The sequence below is a fragment of the Antennarius striatus genome, chromosome 3 (genome assembly GCF_040054535.1).
Source record: "Antennarius striatus isolate MH-2024 chromosome 3, ASM4005453v1, whole genome shotgun sequence".
Taxonomy (NCBI): domain Eukaryota; kingdom Metazoa; phylum Chordata; class Actinopteri; order Lophiiformes; family Antennariidae; genus Antennarius; species Antennarius striatus.
Window position 1 is genome coordinate 4,623,318 of NC_090778.1, and position 17,750 is coordinate 4,641,067.

General features: G+C 43.4%; 1 protein-coding gene across 1 annotated transcript in view; it reads right to left on the bottom strand.

The window, feature by feature from the left end:
• Nucleotides 1–462: 462 nt before the first annotated feature.
• Nucleotides 463–17,750, bottom strand: part of cux2b (cut-like homeobox 2b) — an 84,731-nt gene continuing 67,443 nt past the window's right edge. The window contains exons 5-22 of the mRNA XM_068310155.1: nt 16,134–16,274; nt 15,742–15,883; nt 15,268–15,347; nt 14,379–14,445; nt 12,237–12,285; nt 11,509–11,610; nt 9,750–9,941; nt 9,596–9,654; nt 9,450–9,498; nt 9,155–9,257; nt 8,208–8,822; nt 6,571–6,672; nt 5,560–6,449; nt 4,226–4,391; nt 3,719–4,018; nt 3,439–3,627; nt 3,074–3,350; nt 463–2,953 (exon numbers count right to left, since the gene is read on the bottom strand). Coding sequence (XP_068166256.1) covers nt 2,140–2,953; nt 3,074–3,350; nt 3,439–3,627; nt 3,719–4,018; nt 4,226–4,391; nt 5,560–6,449; nt 6,571–6,672; nt 8,208–8,822; nt 9,155–9,257; nt 9,450–9,498; nt 9,596–9,654; nt 9,750–9,941; nt 11,509–11,610; nt 12,237–12,285; nt 14,379–14,445; nt 15,268–15,347; nt 15,742–15,883; nt 16,134–16,274 — 4,337 coding nt within the window. The 3' untranslated portion in view covers nt 463–2,139. The remainder of the gene's footprint in view (nt 2,954–3,073; nt 3,351–3,438; nt 3,628–3,718; nt 4,019–4,225; nt 4,392–5,559; nt 6,450–6,570; nt 6,673–8,207; nt 8,823–9,154; nt 9,258–9,449; nt 9,499–9,595; nt 9,655–9,749; nt 9,942–11,508; nt 11,611–12,236; nt 12,286–14,378; nt 14,446–15,267; nt 15,348–15,741; nt 15,884–16,133; nt 16,275–17,750) is intronic.

A 17,750-nucleotide genomic window follows, 5' to 3' on the forward strand; every position in this document is an offset into this window, starting at 1 on the left:
AATTACAAAAACAGCAACGGCTTTCCAATAAGCCGCTGCTTTTTGTGAAAGTTGCATTACCCATATACACACACAACTTCCACAGGCAGGCCCATTTAACACATAATGGAGTCATTCTGTACACCACATAATGTTTATCATCACCACCATTGATGAGAGCGACTGTTTCAGTAAAGCTTTAAAAAGCAAGACTACCCTGAGAGAAGGTCTAAAACGTGGGCAAGCTTGCCAGACCAGAACTGGCTTGAATGGGTTTGGTTTATTAAATCTGTACACTCTATTTCAATATAATCAGCACATTTTGTTCCGAGAATGTAAGATATTAATTTTTTTAGTAATTGTGTAATATATATCTCTACATAATACAATCCAAGTCCTCTGAACTATGTAGACATGTGCAAGAGATTACTACCAACTTCAACAATACAGTAAAGGCAAAGACTTGTGGACACTAAGTTAGGGTAATGTTGATATTGGAAATTTTATCAAGTCCTCACAATTATCAAAATCTAAGTGCTGTAAGTAGTTCATACACGAGGTATTGAATATCTAGTTAACTGTTCCAAGTATCAAATAGAGGCAAAATACATAAAGAACATCTTGCAAGCATGACAAAGAAACGTCTACAGACACAATACACAAGTGGTCAAAGATAATATGAGGGGATACCTGTAACCTTTTGTGACTTTGAATATAGTGTTCTTAAGAGACTGGATGTTTTCATCTTGACTAGAGGTCATAGAGTATCATACTCCGATGCTGTGAGCTCTAACCCTAATAGAAGTTCAAGTCACAGCACTGTAGTGTTGCTAACTGCAATCTTTTCGCATCAGACTACCCAATTTAAAGATCATCTAAATACTTAGAGGTTGATGTGTTTGACGTACACATTATTCTATCTACAGTAAATGACCCATTTTGAGAAAGTGCACTAAGTTAGGTGTACCTGTGGAGGATAATTCTTACGTATAAAGCAATCACTGGATCCCAGTCTCCTCCTACAGGAACATATTCTTTCAAAGACAGATTTGTTCATTAAAACTTTCATGTTTGATCTCTGCTCATCTGATGCACCATACAGAATACTGTCCCTCCATCGATTCAAATAATTGCAGGTCACGTTCGTGTTTAAGAATGAAACACATGGTTATAGCATGATGTGCATCAACATAATCTGAGGTAAACCAGGTGTTCTGTGTCTTGGCCAGTTACAGTCTGACAGCCAGTGCCTTAGAGGGTCTGAGAGGTAAGTCTGAAACAAATCATGTAAACTGTGCTTGTGTAGTGAATGTTACACTTACTACCAAAAGCACACGGGCCCTAAACTGTAAACCTCGAGGACTATTCAAAGAAAAAAAACCTAAAGTTCGCTACTTGATTAATGTTTCCTTTTTTCTAAATTTTTCCAGGATTTTCAACTTTTTTCACTTGTTTTCTCTCAAGTATAATAACAGTTGACTAACTACAGAGGATAACAGGGTCAGATGAGTACCATGCTACATCGGGTTTAGAGAAGGCTATTGCAGACAATTCTACAACATGTACAACCACAATTTATACGTGTGATTTACAAATATTTCAAAACATATCACCAAAGTACATACAAGATGTTGAATATTTAGAGTCTTAAAGGACTATCCCTCAGTCAGTAATAGGATTTCATGTTACTTGACTTAAACTGTCCAGTCTTACAGACAAATCTTGAAAAATTGCTATTCAAAAAGTAGCAAATTTGGTCAATGTCTCTTTTCAAATAGTTATAGTGCTTTTAATGGCTTAAGACAGGGGTCTTTTTTAATCTCACCCAGTGGCAATCTACAGAACATCAGTGTACATTTCATGACACTATAGCTGCAAAAGTCTTCATGTCAAGTCCAATAGGTAAAACAACAGCTAGTGCTGTCACATTTATTTAAAAGTATTATGCATATCAAAAGACAAAACAAACAAGTACACAATTCTAATTTTTTTAACTCATTAAGTTCTCGTAGAGCATTCAGCCATATGTTTCCTATGAGTTTTCAGTCTGACAGGGCAGGCTGTTTGGAGCCAAGCCCTTGTCCAGGTCTTCTGGACTCTTATTTGAGACTCTCCAGTGTGCCATGAGGGTCATCTTGACAGGTACAAGTAAAAGAGGACCTAAAACTCCCATTCCAGTGTTTCTTCTCGATTGGCTGCTCTCTCTAGCCTGTGGATTATGTTATTTAGGTTAGCCATTTTCTCATTGCGTCTCTGAGTGCTTCTGTTGAGTTTGGGGCTTTGGAAGGGAGGGAGCGGGTTAGGGTCCAGGCTGTGATTGGTGCTTGTTGAGGGTGGGTTTGGCAGCGAGGGAGATATGGGGGCAGATGAGGACGGGACGGGGGACACTGACATCATCAGGCCGGGTGAGGATGCAGCAGAGGGGGAGTTGAGAGAGACCTCCAGGCTGCTGCGGCAGGGCTCTGATGAAGCCTTGAAGCTAACAGGGTCGACAGGGGATTTTCCAGAGTCTTCCCCCTCATGCCTGGCCTGGTTGGTTCTCTGGGGGCCATCTATGGAGACAGCAACATGATAGAGCCCTTGAGCCTGGCTGCCAACCCCCTCTTCCTGCCTCAGGCTTTGACCAGATGAGTGTGGCTCACGGCAGCCAATGATGGAGTCCTCCTCTTCGCTTTTTAACAGTGGGAACTGTACTGCGGTGGAAAAACACTGAACTCGCAGCTGTTTACTAGAGTCTTTCTTGCCTCCTTCCCCCTCATCTTCCCTTTCCATTGCCTCTTGCTTGACACGAGGCAGCGCTGTGTTGGCACTAAGGGGGATGGTGGAGTGGATGCGTCCTGAGGGCTGCGGCAGCCTCCTCTCCTCTCCTTCCGAGTGGGGGCTCCTCGTCACTGAGGGGGAGTAGCTATGGGGTTCAGCATCTGTATCATTGTCTGGCAGACCCTCCATCAGCACCTCCCGTCGCATCCTGGACCTGGAAAAAAACATCTCTGTTAGACAGTAATGAAAAGATAAGTCAATTTTTAGTTTACTTGAATTCACATGCAAAGAAAAAGTCAACTTTAGCAAAGTTCACAAAAGTCACTGGACTGGCCTGTAGTTGTGGAACCAGTTGATAACAGTGTTGGTTTTGAGCTTGAGCTGGGAGGCCAGTATCTCAATGGTATTCTGAGAGGGGTAGGGTTCCATGAGGTAGGCCTTCCTCAGGGTTTCTTTCTCCTCAGCACCCAAAACCACCCGAGGCTTCTTCGCCTGGCTGTAGGGGCACAGGTCTAGCGATGCCATGGTTGGGCTCACACACTCAGAACGAGTACTGGGCGAGTCGCTATCCGAGCCGGTGCTTAGAAGCCCGTAACGCCTCTTTAGATAGGCTGCATGGAAGAAGGCGACATCTAAGCATTATGGGATTACAAAGCAGATTCTCAATAACTGATATTGGTATACACTTTGGGTCCAAACCTTTCTTCTCCATCTTCTTCATGGCTCTCAGCTTGTCCACATTGTGAGGGTCATTGAGCCACAGCTGCATGCGGACAAAGGGCTCCCTACCCTTCAGACTGAGTTTGTGCCATGGTTTCGGCCTTGAGAGCAGGTCAGACACGGAACCCTGAGTCAGACCCAGGATGGTCTCCCCAAATAGACGTTGGCCTGTGGTAAAAAAAATCATACAATCTATCTGGGGCCATCTGCGACTGCCTGCATTCATCAGCTCTATTCCACAGTGTGAACTTTTACGCACCTAGGTTGTTGTCTGTTAGCACCTCCTTGACCTTCTTAGTAATGGCATAGGTGTCTAGTTCTGGAGACATGGCCACCAGCTCTTGGATGCCTAGCGGGTTTGAGGGCAGATGCATGAGACTTGGAGTGGTCTTCCCTCCCTCTGGGTAGGGAGTCAACCCTAGGCCCAGGCTCTCAGGCTGCTGGTTCTCCTTGCTACTCTCAAGGGAGAGGCTGACAGGTTCAACAAGAGGACTGAGGTGGCTCTCTGCTGGGCTTGGGGGTGGGGAGGGAGAGGACTGGGTCGTCACTGGGCTTTTTTCTGGAGGTGGAAAACAAAAACAAACCTGTAGTAGTGATGCAACCATCGCAGAAAAACCACCACATTTGTGGTTAAAGACTTTAATATGGCCTTTTAATGTTATGAATATTCAGTTTTGATTTTGACCCTTGCTTGTCAGAATGTGTGTGTGTGTGTGTGTGTGTGTGTGTGTGTGTGTGTGTGTGTGTCTCTCTCTCTCTCTCTCACCCTGAGTGTTGACCTGGTTTGGGGGCTGGCTGAGGCCTTGGCCCAGCTGGTCCAGTAACCACAGCTGCATGCGAATGAAAGGCTCCCTGCCTTTCTGTGTTAGCTTGCTCCAGGGTTTGGGTCGTGAGAGCATGTCGCTCACGCTGCCCTGAGAAAGCCCCAGCACCTATTTCATACAGCAAAGGTCAATAAATTGTGACTACACCCTGCTCTCTGTTAGAATGTTGCAAAGCAACTTCATGTATGATCATTGATCTTCCAAATTATTATTGGGTGATTCTAAAAATGACTCCAGTGATTCACTTTCAATTGCCAACCACTAGAGGGAAGCAGCATGTTAGAAATGTTTATGCTGAGTATTTTATTTCAGTCATTCAATGTAAAGTAGCAGAAAATGGCAAAAGAGGAAATCAGCTTAGATAAAATTAAAACTGAGCTGACCTTCAAACAGAGCTGTTAAGAAGAGCTAACCTTGAATATTTTGCATGAGATCAAAATATAAAATCTGTACCACGAAACCTGAACCTGAACTCTAGATTATGAACTATAAGCACCCAAAACAATTTTTATGAAAGCATTTTTTTTCTAATTGAACATATAGGTTATTTCAGGATAAACTGTTTACCACAGTTTATGGATGCAAATGTTAAAATAAGATTTCCTATATAACATCGACATAGGATGTTATCGAGCTTCCACAATAGGTTAAATCTGTTTGGAGAAGTTTTTCAAGCGACTGATTTTCAATGAGAACTATGTAGATGTAGAATATAGCAGTATAAAGTGTTAGCTGTTCCAGGGCGTCAAGGCAGGAGCAGAATATTCCAGCTACATACAGCGTTACACAATAACAAAGAGGCAGAAAAATAACATTCAGATCAGGATCACGTTCTATGCCGAGGAGCGAAAAGTAGAACTATTCAAACAAGATGGGTTTGAATTGAATGTGAAGACAACAGACAGCTCAGTGCAATAATATTGGTGGTATTAAGTTTAGGAATGGCCTTAACACCACAGCACAGAAACAACAGTGCTACCGAAGCATTTCAAATGTGTCTTTCTGCAGAAAATCCAGGTTAACTCTTCCTGAACAAAGTGACAAACTGAGTGTTGTGCTGCAGGGAGAAAACCTATTCTTCTATTGAAAGGGGAGAAACTAATTCTCACGCCTGGATTTCTTTTTACATTGGAAAAAGGTGTTTTATATTAATCACAAATAAATTGGTTGTCCAGCCTAAAAGCTGGTACAATTCACTGTTAAAACATGCAGATGCTTTTTAACAGTGATGAGCTGTATCTGCTCGTATTTTCAGTAGGAAAGAGCATCATCTAACCTTTTCACCAAAGATCCTCTGACAGATGCCGTTCTTTGCCAACTTCTCCTTCACCTGCCTCGTGAGCTCGATGGTGTCCACCTCCCGGTACATGTACATCTCATACTGCTCTGGAGTCAGCGGTGGCACCGTGGGCTTCAGGGCCCGGGGGATGTATGCTGGGTAGTAGGAAAGCCTTCCCGGACCAGCACCAGGAGACTCTCCACTCACTGATGTGTCTGACTCAACTTTGACCTCCACCGACCTGCCCAGCCCCAGCTCATCCTCTGCGGCAGACGCCTCCTCACTGTTTGGGAGACAATCGCCGTTCTCCAGACAGGGCCATGGCCGGGGTAAAGTGGAAGGTCCAGAAGAGGAGGAAGACAAAGACGGAGAGACTGAATTGAAGGGCCGAGTGTTCCCACCGCTACTGAGCACCATTGAACCACGCTCCTGAGACCAGTGCTGGTCGAAGTAGGTGCCGGCTTCCCCGATCTCTGACTTGACTTTGCGGATGATGTTTTGGACAAAGGCAGCTGGGGAGAGAACGCTAAGGGGTGTCTGAGGGCTGCTGATGTGGTTGGCCATACACACTGTAACACATCCTCCTTCCTCCTGTTTGATGGAGATGGGTAAAGAAAGGCCCCTGGAGCGCTCTGGCGGCCCCGGTCGCTCTACCTGAGCTCCTGAGCTGGAGTTGGAGGCCCTGCCACAGACCTCCATCTCTATCAGGGCGTGTTGCTGGGCCTCCATCTCTCTCCTGGCCTGTTCAAGAATGCTTTTTATGGTTTCATCAGAACTGCTGTTTGGCCCGTTGCTGCTTCTACCCGATGAGCTGTTCAGAGATGACCTGGCCTCACCTAAATAAGGAAGATCCACACGCTGAGGCATTCTCAAATCCACTTTCCAATCTAGATGCAATAAAATTGTAATTGAAATTCATTATAAAAACAGTAAGCATCATTGTCCATTAAAATCAATCAACCAATGTGGCTATTAATTATTTCTGATGACATGTAGCTCCATCCTCACCTCCCCTCTGAGACTGGATCTCTTTCTTGGCCTGCTCCAGGATATTCTTAATGGCGTCGTCTGACCCAGTTTCAGGAGTTCGGATTCGTGGAGTGATGCTCCCTGCCACAGAGGGTAACAGAGAGAGAGAGGAGGGGGTGAGTGGGATGGTTGATCAGAGAGCAGTTCCAAGGCTTTGCTTTTGACTAGTAGATCAATGACTGCCTTTGAGCGCGTGCTGTCTGAGGTTGCAGTATACGGGAAGCTCAACTTTCAAAGCTGTGAATCTAGGGAAAAAACAAAGTTTAAAAGTAACACTATAAACATGGCAGAGGAAGCCGTGAAGCAGTCAGGGATGAAGTCCAAGTAGATTAGAAGGTTTTAAACTTACACATGTCCGAAATCTAAACCACCAAAAAAAAAAAAAAAAGTGATTACATCTGCTCTGAAGATGTTTGGGTACATTCTGTCTTCAGTCACTTTGAAATCCTTTAAATACTCTGAAGAAAAATTTTTGGTCGATTTGTGTGACTTGTGTAGCCGTCGTACCTACACCTGTGTGTTGTCTGTGTACAGGCTTATGCAAAACTTTAAGCTGGTTTGTTAAGACATGCACAAAAACAAATCCATTCAGTCCCACAGAAGAAAACACTGGCTTGCAAATAATATATGAATATAATTTAACAAAAGCCACTGTGGAAAAAAAAACGAATGCGAGTTTTCTCAAACTATACTCAGACCGGAGTAAATGGTGTTTTTGGGAATTATTTTCAAGTGCAAATTAATTTGTTTGTCGGAGGGAGTGATCCAGCAACCAGACAAGAGGATGCAGGATTTACTTCAGGGATACACCGTACTTACAAATGATCAAGATTCAGCTTTCATTTTATACAATTCCCTAATAAACCTCTTCTTTTCATATCATCTTGTCCATTCAGGAGTCCTTTCCTACATCAGCTGCATCCTCCTATTTAACACCAAACGGCCTCATGTCTTCCCTCACTGCATCCATCCACCTACCCTTTGGTCTTCCTCTTGCCTGGTAGCTCCATCCGTAACACCCTTTTACTAATACAATAATCCCCCACTTGATCTCGCTTCAAGATGCACGGCTCCACTACATTGCGGATTTTTAGTAGGTAGTCACGTGATAACATACGCGCATGCTATTGGCTAACAGCATCCGGAAGTGCGCTGCGTTCCGAGACTCAAGGGGACGCAGCGCATTTCCATGAAACACAAAAGTGTCTTCAATAGTCTATAAGAGTGTGGGAAAAGGTAATACATATATAAGGTGGTTTCATATCAGTATGGGGAGGGTTCGTAAGCGTTTACATTACCGTAAATAATAAAATTGTTTGCCGCTATATCGCGTAATTTCGTTTTTCGCGGGGTGGTCCTGGAACACATTAACCGCGAGTAACGAGGGATCACTGTGTTCTCAGGATCTCTCCTCTGGGCTTATCCAAACCATTGAAAATTCCTTAACAAACTAAGGTTTAGAAAAAGTAGTTAGTGTGAAGAGTAAAGTGAAATCTGCTCATTCTGCTTTCCCTGTTAGTCTATGCAATAAAATTGTGCATCATTTGTCACAAGTGTACAAACAACAACAACAAACTCTGAGCCTTCACATTTTCCCTGAAGGTGCGTCCACTCACCTCTTTGGCGGACTTGAATGGTCCGCAGTGCCAGGATGTTCTGCTCGTCGGAGAGGAACTGCTTCATCTTAATGAAAGGCTCTTTTCCTTTCACAGTCAGCTTCCTCCAGGGTTTGGGTCTTGCCAGGATTTCGCTGACCGAGCCCTGGGAGAGGCCCAGCACGTAGTGGCCAAACACACGCTGGCCAATGTTATGCTTCAGCAACTGCTCCTTCACCTGGAAGGCGATCTCTGCGGTATCGAGTTGGTCCTCGTCTCCTGCGGTGGAGCTGCCGCTTTCTGACTGGTCACTGGGCAATCCAGTATCGACGGCACCCTGGGTCGCTGACATGAGGGCGACTTTAGCTGCATAGAGAGCGGTGGGGAAAGCCATGAGGCCCTCCTTCTTAAAGTGAGGGGAGAGGAGCTGCTTGTGAAGGATGTGGTCCCCTGACAGCCTGTCCCCCGAGCACGGCGATATGGAAAAGGGACGCGGTGGATCGTGGCTAGAGGAGGAGACATCTAAGGGAGGTGGGCCAGGACTGGGGGAGGCACGGCCATCTGCCTGAGAGGAGGATGAGTGGGAGTCAGGTGGCCTGTCCTTTACCCTGCCTGCATCTTCGGGCCGGTCACCATCTAATGACAGGAAGCACATGTTTACTGACTGAGCACAGCTTCAGCACGAATGTAATCAAAGCTACCGGTTGTCATCTAAATGAAAACTGATAGTTGGCGTATTGTGTTTCTAAGCCTTGCAAACCCAGACGACCTTTTATGGGCTCAAATTATGCAAACAGATTCAAGTCAGTAAAACTTTGACTTCGGCATGAAGAAATAGCAACCAATCAGTGAACAGTAGGATTATTCTAAAAAAAAAAGGACACACTAGTTCCCACTAACAACATTGTGAGACACTTTAAAATAGGATTTAAAGGGGAAAAAAATGAAACAACAGATAATAATTTTACCAATGGTTTGCAAGATCCGGGCCTTATCTGCCAGATATTTGTGAGATGGAAGAAAAGCCTCTTTATTATTGAGAAGAAGTGCCTCTGCAGCCTTGGCAGAATCCTGTGCACACAAACACACAAAAGCTGTTAATTTTCCATCAATCAATTGTTGCGACTGTAGAAATCCCTGTAATGGATGACTATCAGGCAAACATTCAACGATCCTGCCATAGAATTACTATCCTGATGCCAAGGAAACAGGAAGAAGAAATTTAAATGAAGTGAGCAGTAAGATGGAGCAGAGCATGTCTACCTGGGATGAGCTGCCGTTAGCAGAAGCCAGTTTCATGACCTTCAAGATACTGCAAACACAAAAGACATGTTGAGATAGACAATTAAATGGATTTAAATAGATATAAATTAATCGGAAATTACGTTATATTTATAATAAATGATCACCTGAGTTCAGTTTTAATCTCCTCATAGTCCATCTGGGATTGCAGTTTAGCTTCTAAACTCTGAGGTGAAAAAAAATGAACAAACATTTTAAACTTCATATTATTTAGCAGAAATGATGAGGACAGATTTGGTCACGTTCCCTCCCTTCATTCACCTTGATAGCTTCCGTCTTGTAGGCCAGCTGGCGTTCTAGCTCTAAGATCTGATTGGCTGATGTCTCTTGGACTTCCTGCAGTGTGAACTGCAGCCGCTGGATTTTCTCAAGAAGCCGGAGGATTTCACGGTCTTTAGCCAACAAGGTGTGCTCCAGCTGGGAGGGCAGCATCTCACCCTGTTCCTTCTTCTCCTAACAGGGTAATAGCAGACATAACAGGGAGGAATGGGAGCAGTACGGGAGATAAAGTAGTGAAGAAAGCTGTCACTTCCAATCTCTGCAGCGTTGAAAGTGAGAGATTTTGATACCAGCAAAGATGAAGGAGCAGGAATAATCTGATAATAACTACAAGACAACACTTCCAAAGGCCATTTTGCTCTCTGCCTACATGATTTATGTTTTTGACAGGTGATTATTTTCCTTTTCATATCATTTCATCATTGCTTTTATATAGAGGGTGTCTCAAAAAAATGTATAAACCCATAAGCAGCTGAATTGTTGGTGGTTTTCTTACAAATTAAATGCATTGAGATCAATGATGGCAACCAGACTATCCTACTGTATGAAAATGCAGTAGAAGTGCAAAGACAATTAAGGAGAGAGTTTCAGCGAAATCCAAGAAAGTCTACAGGAAGGGACTCCCTCTTAAATTGTTTTTGCACTTCACCTGCATTTTCATACTTCAGCATGTTAAAATGAATTTACGTTTTTTTGAAATGTGGTTTTGCTGCCATCATTGACTTCCAATGTATTTAATCTGAAAAACCCCAACAAACAATTTAAACAGCTGCTAAAGGTTGCATACATTTTTGGACACCCTGTGTATGTACGGATGTATATATGTATACATGTATGTATGTATACAGTATATTGAGGGGTTAATGTGTGCTCATGTAATAAAATAACACTCAAGATTGGTACATTGTATTTTATATGAATTGTTTTGTAGCATCCTTAGCTCTGAATGCATGGTTGTAGCAGCAAACAGAATGATGCAAAAGCATTCTCCAGCCCCCCCATGGTGAGCGTTGCGTTCCAGGGGAGGAATCCACCTTTCAACTTTTACAAGGATCATATGGCATGCTTCTACGTAGCCAATCGTATAGTTAGTTTAGGAGACACCAAATATGGAGTTAGATGGGAAGTTCTTATTATTCCATTTGCTGTGCGGCGACAGCGCTACCCACTGCGCCACTGGGCCGCCCATTTTTGCTATTATTACTTTGTTTTTAATATATTTTTATTCATCCATTTATCAACTGAATGAATGAATGTTTCTTTGTGTCCTTAAGGTAATTATTGAATAAATTCCATCAAAATTAAAGGAGGAAGAATTTACATGTCAAGTGTTTTCCTTCTTGTCTTAACTGTTGAGGATCTTCTAGTAAAATCCACAACATTAGGAGTCCAACACTCATTCTGTAAAATCTATTACGGAGCATCAAAAGTGAAAGCAACCATGTTTTCTCCTCTCAGGATTTTATTGTTATATATGATCTGCATCGACAGTGATGCTTTAATTTTGTAAACTGTGTGTTGACAGCATTAGATGAATACTATTAGGTCAGTTATGGACATGGACATGTCTGATTTTAAATCAGAAAAGTTGTTTCTGAAGTAGAGTGCAGTAGAAGTGTGATGGAAGTAATCACAGTAGCACAACTATCTCAAAATCATCCTCAAGTGAAGTGTTTGAGTAAATATAATTGTTGTGATACCGCTCAGACGGAAGCCATGGATAGAGAAATGTTATCCTTACCCTGCTGGTCCCCTCTGGGTGACAGCTGCCCATGGTGGGACCTTGGCCACCAGCTAACTTTTCCTTTATTCTCTCCACTTCCCTTTGGGCCTTTTCAGCTCTCTGTGCACACACAGGGTATCACAGTGTGACAATTTTCACAAACCGGCCACATCTACTGGCTAATGGGATGATCAAGGTGAAAGAATATTCATAAATCACAGCAGAGAAACGTTAGAGATGCATGAAAACCATGAGCAGGGGCCCATGCAGGCAGATGAGTGCAGCCAGGGGGGGACGTTTAATAAGCCCACTTTAGTCCCCAAACTGTTTACCTGCTCTGTCACACCCAGCCTGCTAATTAATGATTCATTTTGAGAACATTTATCTAGGAGCTTATGGCAGAGCACCAGAGTGAGGCAAAAGAGAAAAGCAGGAGGGGAAAGGAGTAGAAGAGACACGGCGTCACCCAGGAAGGAATCAGGACGGTGTAATAACTAAGAGCTCTGGCGTGAGTCGCACACGACGTACTCTCTTGTTCTCTGCTGAGTGGGGCTGTGCTGCCACAGCACGCGCCCGCCGACAGGCGTTCAGATTTACTCTTCCTAATAACACACTCAGGGGAGGGGAGGTGGTGGTGACGGAGTGACAGAGGATGCCTAATTAAAATCTGGGCTTGATTACACAAATTATTACCTCAACGAAGGAGCGTCTCAATTAGAAATGTGCAGAGAAAAAGACTCGCTCACCTGGTTCGCCTTCTCAAGACTGGCCATGATGGCGCCGACCTCCTCTGCCCTGGAAGAGACACACACCAGCCAAGCAGATTACCGAGGAGATACTCCATCTCCAACAAACAGCAGAAGTTGTAGCAGATTTGTTCAACAAAAGATGACAATTATAGCTGGAGGCAGATGTCTTTAAAACATATTTTTTAGTTTTTCGTTGTTCATTTCAGGACACCCAGATATGATGAGATTGGCGACGTCTCACAAACACTTTCAAAACTACAACACTGTGCTATAACTGTGCACGATCAGTTTACTGTCTGCACGGGAGCTGCTGTAACATCCATGTACGTTCACAAAAGTACATTAAACAACTACTCTGGATATATTTTAATGATGATAATTCAAGTTGTGTTAAATAACCACATTTGTAAAACAGCATCAGCAAAGACAATGTTCTTATCGCATATTTTACACAATAAACAGACATTTAACATAAAACCCTGCAGGTGGTTAAAAATGTCAGCCACTCAGAAGCAGAGCTGACGACGCGACCCGACTGTCCTCAGACTCAGCCACGGCCAGAAGATTTACAGTACATCTGATTCCACAGAAACCTCCCGAGACTGAACTCGCCTCCGTATATCTAACAATCAGAGCAGTCTAAATTAACAGAATCTCAGCAGGATTATTCATGAGGTTTGTTTGAAGTTCGACGGCTTCACTTTGCACACATGGGACCTGATTTTCAAAAGGTAGACAGGGGATGAATTAACAAGGATACAGTGATTGATTTAAACAAGTGCATAGGTTTTTCAAGTTCTGGGACATAGTTGTCCTTTAACTAACGGAAAAAAAAAATCTGCTCAAAGAATATATTAGCCTCTTAATTCACATAAAACAAACTACACTCAGCAGAACGTTCACTTCATTTCATTGCTGCCGTTGTCTCACATCAGGCTAAATAATTAGTTAAAGTAAGAGTGACCAATTAGAATCGATAAATCATGAGTTGCACAACGACAGAGATGAGCTTTCAATATTAAAGACATGGAATCTATGATTTACAGTATTATCCACATTAGAAGGCACAACTAAAAGGCTTTAATGTTCTCAAAAACTGACAGTGCGCCTTTATAATCCAGTGTGCCTTAAGTAATTTAAAAAAAAAGCTTTAAAATAGGCCATTTGTTGAAGGTGCGCCTTATAGTCCAGAAAATACTGTTCTTAGACGGCCTCAAACCAAACCCCCCTCCTGGTTTTAAGGATCAGTATTTTGTGGTGCGGCGTCCTGGACACACTCTGGTCATATCAATAAGGCCAGAATAGATGGCGCTCTGCTGACAGCGAACACTAACAGGTGTCAGCTCCACATTTAATGAACTTGTGCAGTACGGAAAATGTTTTGTATTGATTACCTGTTCAGCTACTCAAGCTGAAGCAGACAAATAGTCTTTCTTATCAACATTGAGGAAATGGTCAGTGAGAGTAATAGAGGCCGGCACCGTGTCCAGGGTCAGCTGCAGGAAGAGCTCTGGGGTAGTGGTGCCACAGTCTGTGGACCAGGACCCCCTCCCCACACACACACACACAAACACACCACAATGCAGCAACACATGAAAGGTGAGGCCAACTTGAAAATGTGTCCAATCCTGCAAAATGGATGGCGGCGGGTCAAGAAACATCACTTCAATTGTGCCATGGATTAAGCCTGGGAGAAAATCCATTAGCTGTGGCTGACTGTGCTCCGTAGCCCGACCCAAACAAAGGAGTGTTTACTTTGACTGTCTATCGACATCCTTCATACAAGCTCAGATTCATTTCAGGCGTGTGGTGGATATGTTGCGCTCAAAGACAAAGACAAGGTAGAGTGTTTTCTGAAGCAATCTTTAAATGGAGCAATTCTTCTTGAGGGCTGTCAAGGCCCCGGCTGCCTCCGAAGGCAAACACAGCCCCTCTCATCGACCTGCATTAGTGGCTGAGTCACTCTCGCTCCGCCTTTACAACGGCATTCCTCAGCTCGACAGCACACATGAGCCCATGTAGCCAGGAGAGCGGGATCAGCCACTAGGTAGCGCTAGAGAGGTAGCAGCCTGTAAGCCCCCATGACTTGAAAAGCATAAATAAGGAGGGTAAACAAGGTAAACACATATAAGATCTTACTTGTTGTTCATCTCCTGGTTGTATTTACACCGCAGGTCCAGTAGCTCAGTCTGTGCAGCGTTCAATGCTGGTGACAGACAAAACACAGGAAGTGAGACGTTAGTTACAACTTATTTGTAACAATTTCGGATTCATAACGTCAATTCCTCTAAATGAAAAGCCACTATCAATAGTCAAGGAATTCACCGGAACTATTAAAGATTGTGAAAACTAAACTTTAAATCGGCCTCGTGATTTCATAGACAGCAGCAGCAGAACATCTGTGTTTCAGCAGGGGGCACCACACAGCAAATATCTGTCTGTTGTATCTTTAAATAGTTTTAAGGAATAGCAAATGTGAAAATTCAGTCATCTACTGTGAACTCTTCAATAAGGAACTCGGCGTCTCTTAGTTTGTGTCACATACAATGCAGAAAAAGCTCTGATCACAAAGCTGTCAAATACATGCATACTGTTAAATCTGATAAAAGCAATTGTTGCTGCAACTTCCTCTTATTCATGTCATCCTTGTGTCAACTTGTGCACAGAAGTTTGAGTTCATGCACACTCTTCAGAAGAAGTGTAAATAACACCTTTAGATTAGCAGCAAAGATTTAAGCATAAAAAAATGGTGCAAATGATGCATTCTCAAATTAATTTTTTCAAGACTCAGATCACGCTGTACGAGCACTACAGAGTCCACTTATCACAAATTTTCTTGTTAAGTTGTAAAGCAAGTCACCATCAGTTGGCTCACAGAATACTTCTCTGTCAAGGTCCACAAATGTTCTGTGGACAAAGAGTTTAAACCTGACTTTTTATAAGTGTTGGAGGAGATAATGACTGTCTTTTCATTTCATGAACTGTTCCTTTAAATGTTACAGCACGTGTCAGTGATTAAACGTCTTACATGAATGCAGGACCTTGATCTTCTCCTCTGCTTCTGAGAGTCTGCCAGCCAAACTAACATCAGCACTCATCTCTTCCTCCCTAAAAGCAAAAACTAACAGTTACTTCAGCGTGTCAGGGCCACACATTTACAGCTACAGTAAGCCTTGAGACTGAAAAGATGTTTTAATCCTCTTAACAATTTAAAGAGTAATGTAAAAGCAGATGTTCTGAGTGTTTTAGCTGTTATTGGGAGTCTAAATGATGCACATTCAGGTTTGTTTGTTTTTTACAAAAAAAAACCCCCAAAAGATAGGGATGAGCTAAATGGGCTTTACTTGCACAGGGTCACAGAGAGAACTAACTAATGTACTGTATATTATCAGTCATTCCTTAAAGACTTAAACAAACTGTTTTGGTAAATGGAAATTTAAGTGTACAATGTAGGTTTGGTTGCTTTAAGTTATACAGTCTGACAGAAATCCGCTGGTCTCACCCCCGGCCCTTAGCTCGGTCTTGGTATTTCTGCTGCGGAGAGGCAGGGGCCCCCGGAGCTGGTGTGCTGTTGGGTGTCATTGGGGGGGCTGGAGAGCTGGACTCTGAGGCCTCTTTGCCTGCAGGGCCGTCCTCCCCCAGCTCTGTGTGGAAGGAACAGTCATAAATTCTCCAAACTGAGCAACCCGATATGAACAGCAAAGAAAAAAAAACACTCTACTTGAAATAGTCACATCCAGGTGACTTCATGCCAGTGATGAACGGACTTTTGCCAGGTTTTCAAAACCTTTTTGAGACACTCTCGCACTACAAGACCCGTATGTACCGCATTAAATACTCTGCCTTCAAGTGAGATGCCCCCCCCCCCCCCCTCATGGCATGCATAATTCTAACCTGTCTTTTCAAGGCACTCCAGGTGTTTCTTCCAGTGCCCGCTGATCTCTCGTACCAGGGCCTCGTTGTCTGGGGCCAAACTCCGAAGCTGCTGCAGCCTCCCCTCCAGGGTATGCGAGGCCTCCAGCACCGGAGCAGGGTCTGTGAAAACAGATGCAAAGGAATGTATGTATTGGCTTCTAAGATTCATGTGATATACATGCAGTCCAACTTTTCAAAAAAAAAAAAAAAAAAAGAGCAAAATAGCCGTTTTACTGTGTTCTGCCTGTAAAGCAAATTACAGTTATCTCTATCGCAGTTTCAACAGAGGAAACCTATTCCACTGAGACCTCCATCAAAAGAGGGCCTCTTCTAGACTCTCCTCACCCGGATACCTTTGAAAGTGGCTGGACCTAATGACACAAGTGGCGTTATGTCTCTTCACATGTATAGAAAGCTAATCTAATGAGTCTTCTCACGTCTCAGTGAACTGGAAAAAGGACAAAAAGAGTGCTATGAATATGTGACGGAGTCTTAAATCCCATGTATACACCTAGGCAAAGTGTAGAAAAAGTCTCTTACTGAAAAAGAGGTTTAAAAAAAACAGAAAGAAAAAAAAAAACACAAAAAAGCGGGATTCTTTAGCACAACAGAGGAGCTGTTTTGCAATGCATGCGTGGCAGCACCGGGCCCATGGGGCCAACTAGGAGGCTGTTTCTCAGCTAACAAGTCTCCTCTGTATCATTTGATCATTTAAATTATTATGCCAGGAATTCTCAGGAGGCAGCTCGGTACTCCACATCACAGGGCTGTTTTTAATCTTCGCCTTCCCTTTCTTCCCCTCCCGAAAAGTTCAACAGCTCAGAGAGAGAGAGCTGCTCCTGTTGTGTACCTGCCTGCCGAACACCAAAGGAGGTGACTTCTAGTGCCAAAGCACAGAGAGGGAAGCTCAGGGGAGCTCCTTGACAAGGAGGGAGGCGAGATGTGGAGCCACACGCACGCACACACACACACACACACACGCACACACACACACACACGCACACGCACACACACAGCCCTTCAAAACTCCAAAAAAGGAGTAAAATCACTGCTTTGCTGCACAAACTTTTCTCCCGCAGCTTTCATCCCCTCATCTTAAGACTTTTGTGAGGAACCCAATTGGATCCCTTTTTCAGTTCAGTATGGGCACTGACTGAAGTGACTTTTCATAAGAAGTTGTAGTCACAGACGTTTAAACTTTGCCAGATGTCACAGAGAGAACGCTAACTCGGGAGCCAGCAGACCACATAACAAATGTTCAGAGGGCAGCTGCAATGTGCAATTTGTTGAAATCCTGGCCATAAATTGCAGCTCCGTATATCTGCATTTTCATCAGACAAAACATTTTGGGCCATTTAATTGATTGAGCTATTTTTCCCAGGACCGTTTACAGTCAAACGTTGTCTGCATTCATTGTTACACCAAACTGCGGAGATATTGCATCAGTCACGAGGGACATCACTATTAAGAGCACAGAGCTTCTAAGACAAACACGATGACTTAAAGCAGAGCTATTCCATCGACCCACTGTCACAGAAATCACTTCATCAGTCTCTCAACATATATCCTTTCAACTTTTAATGATCAAAAGGACAG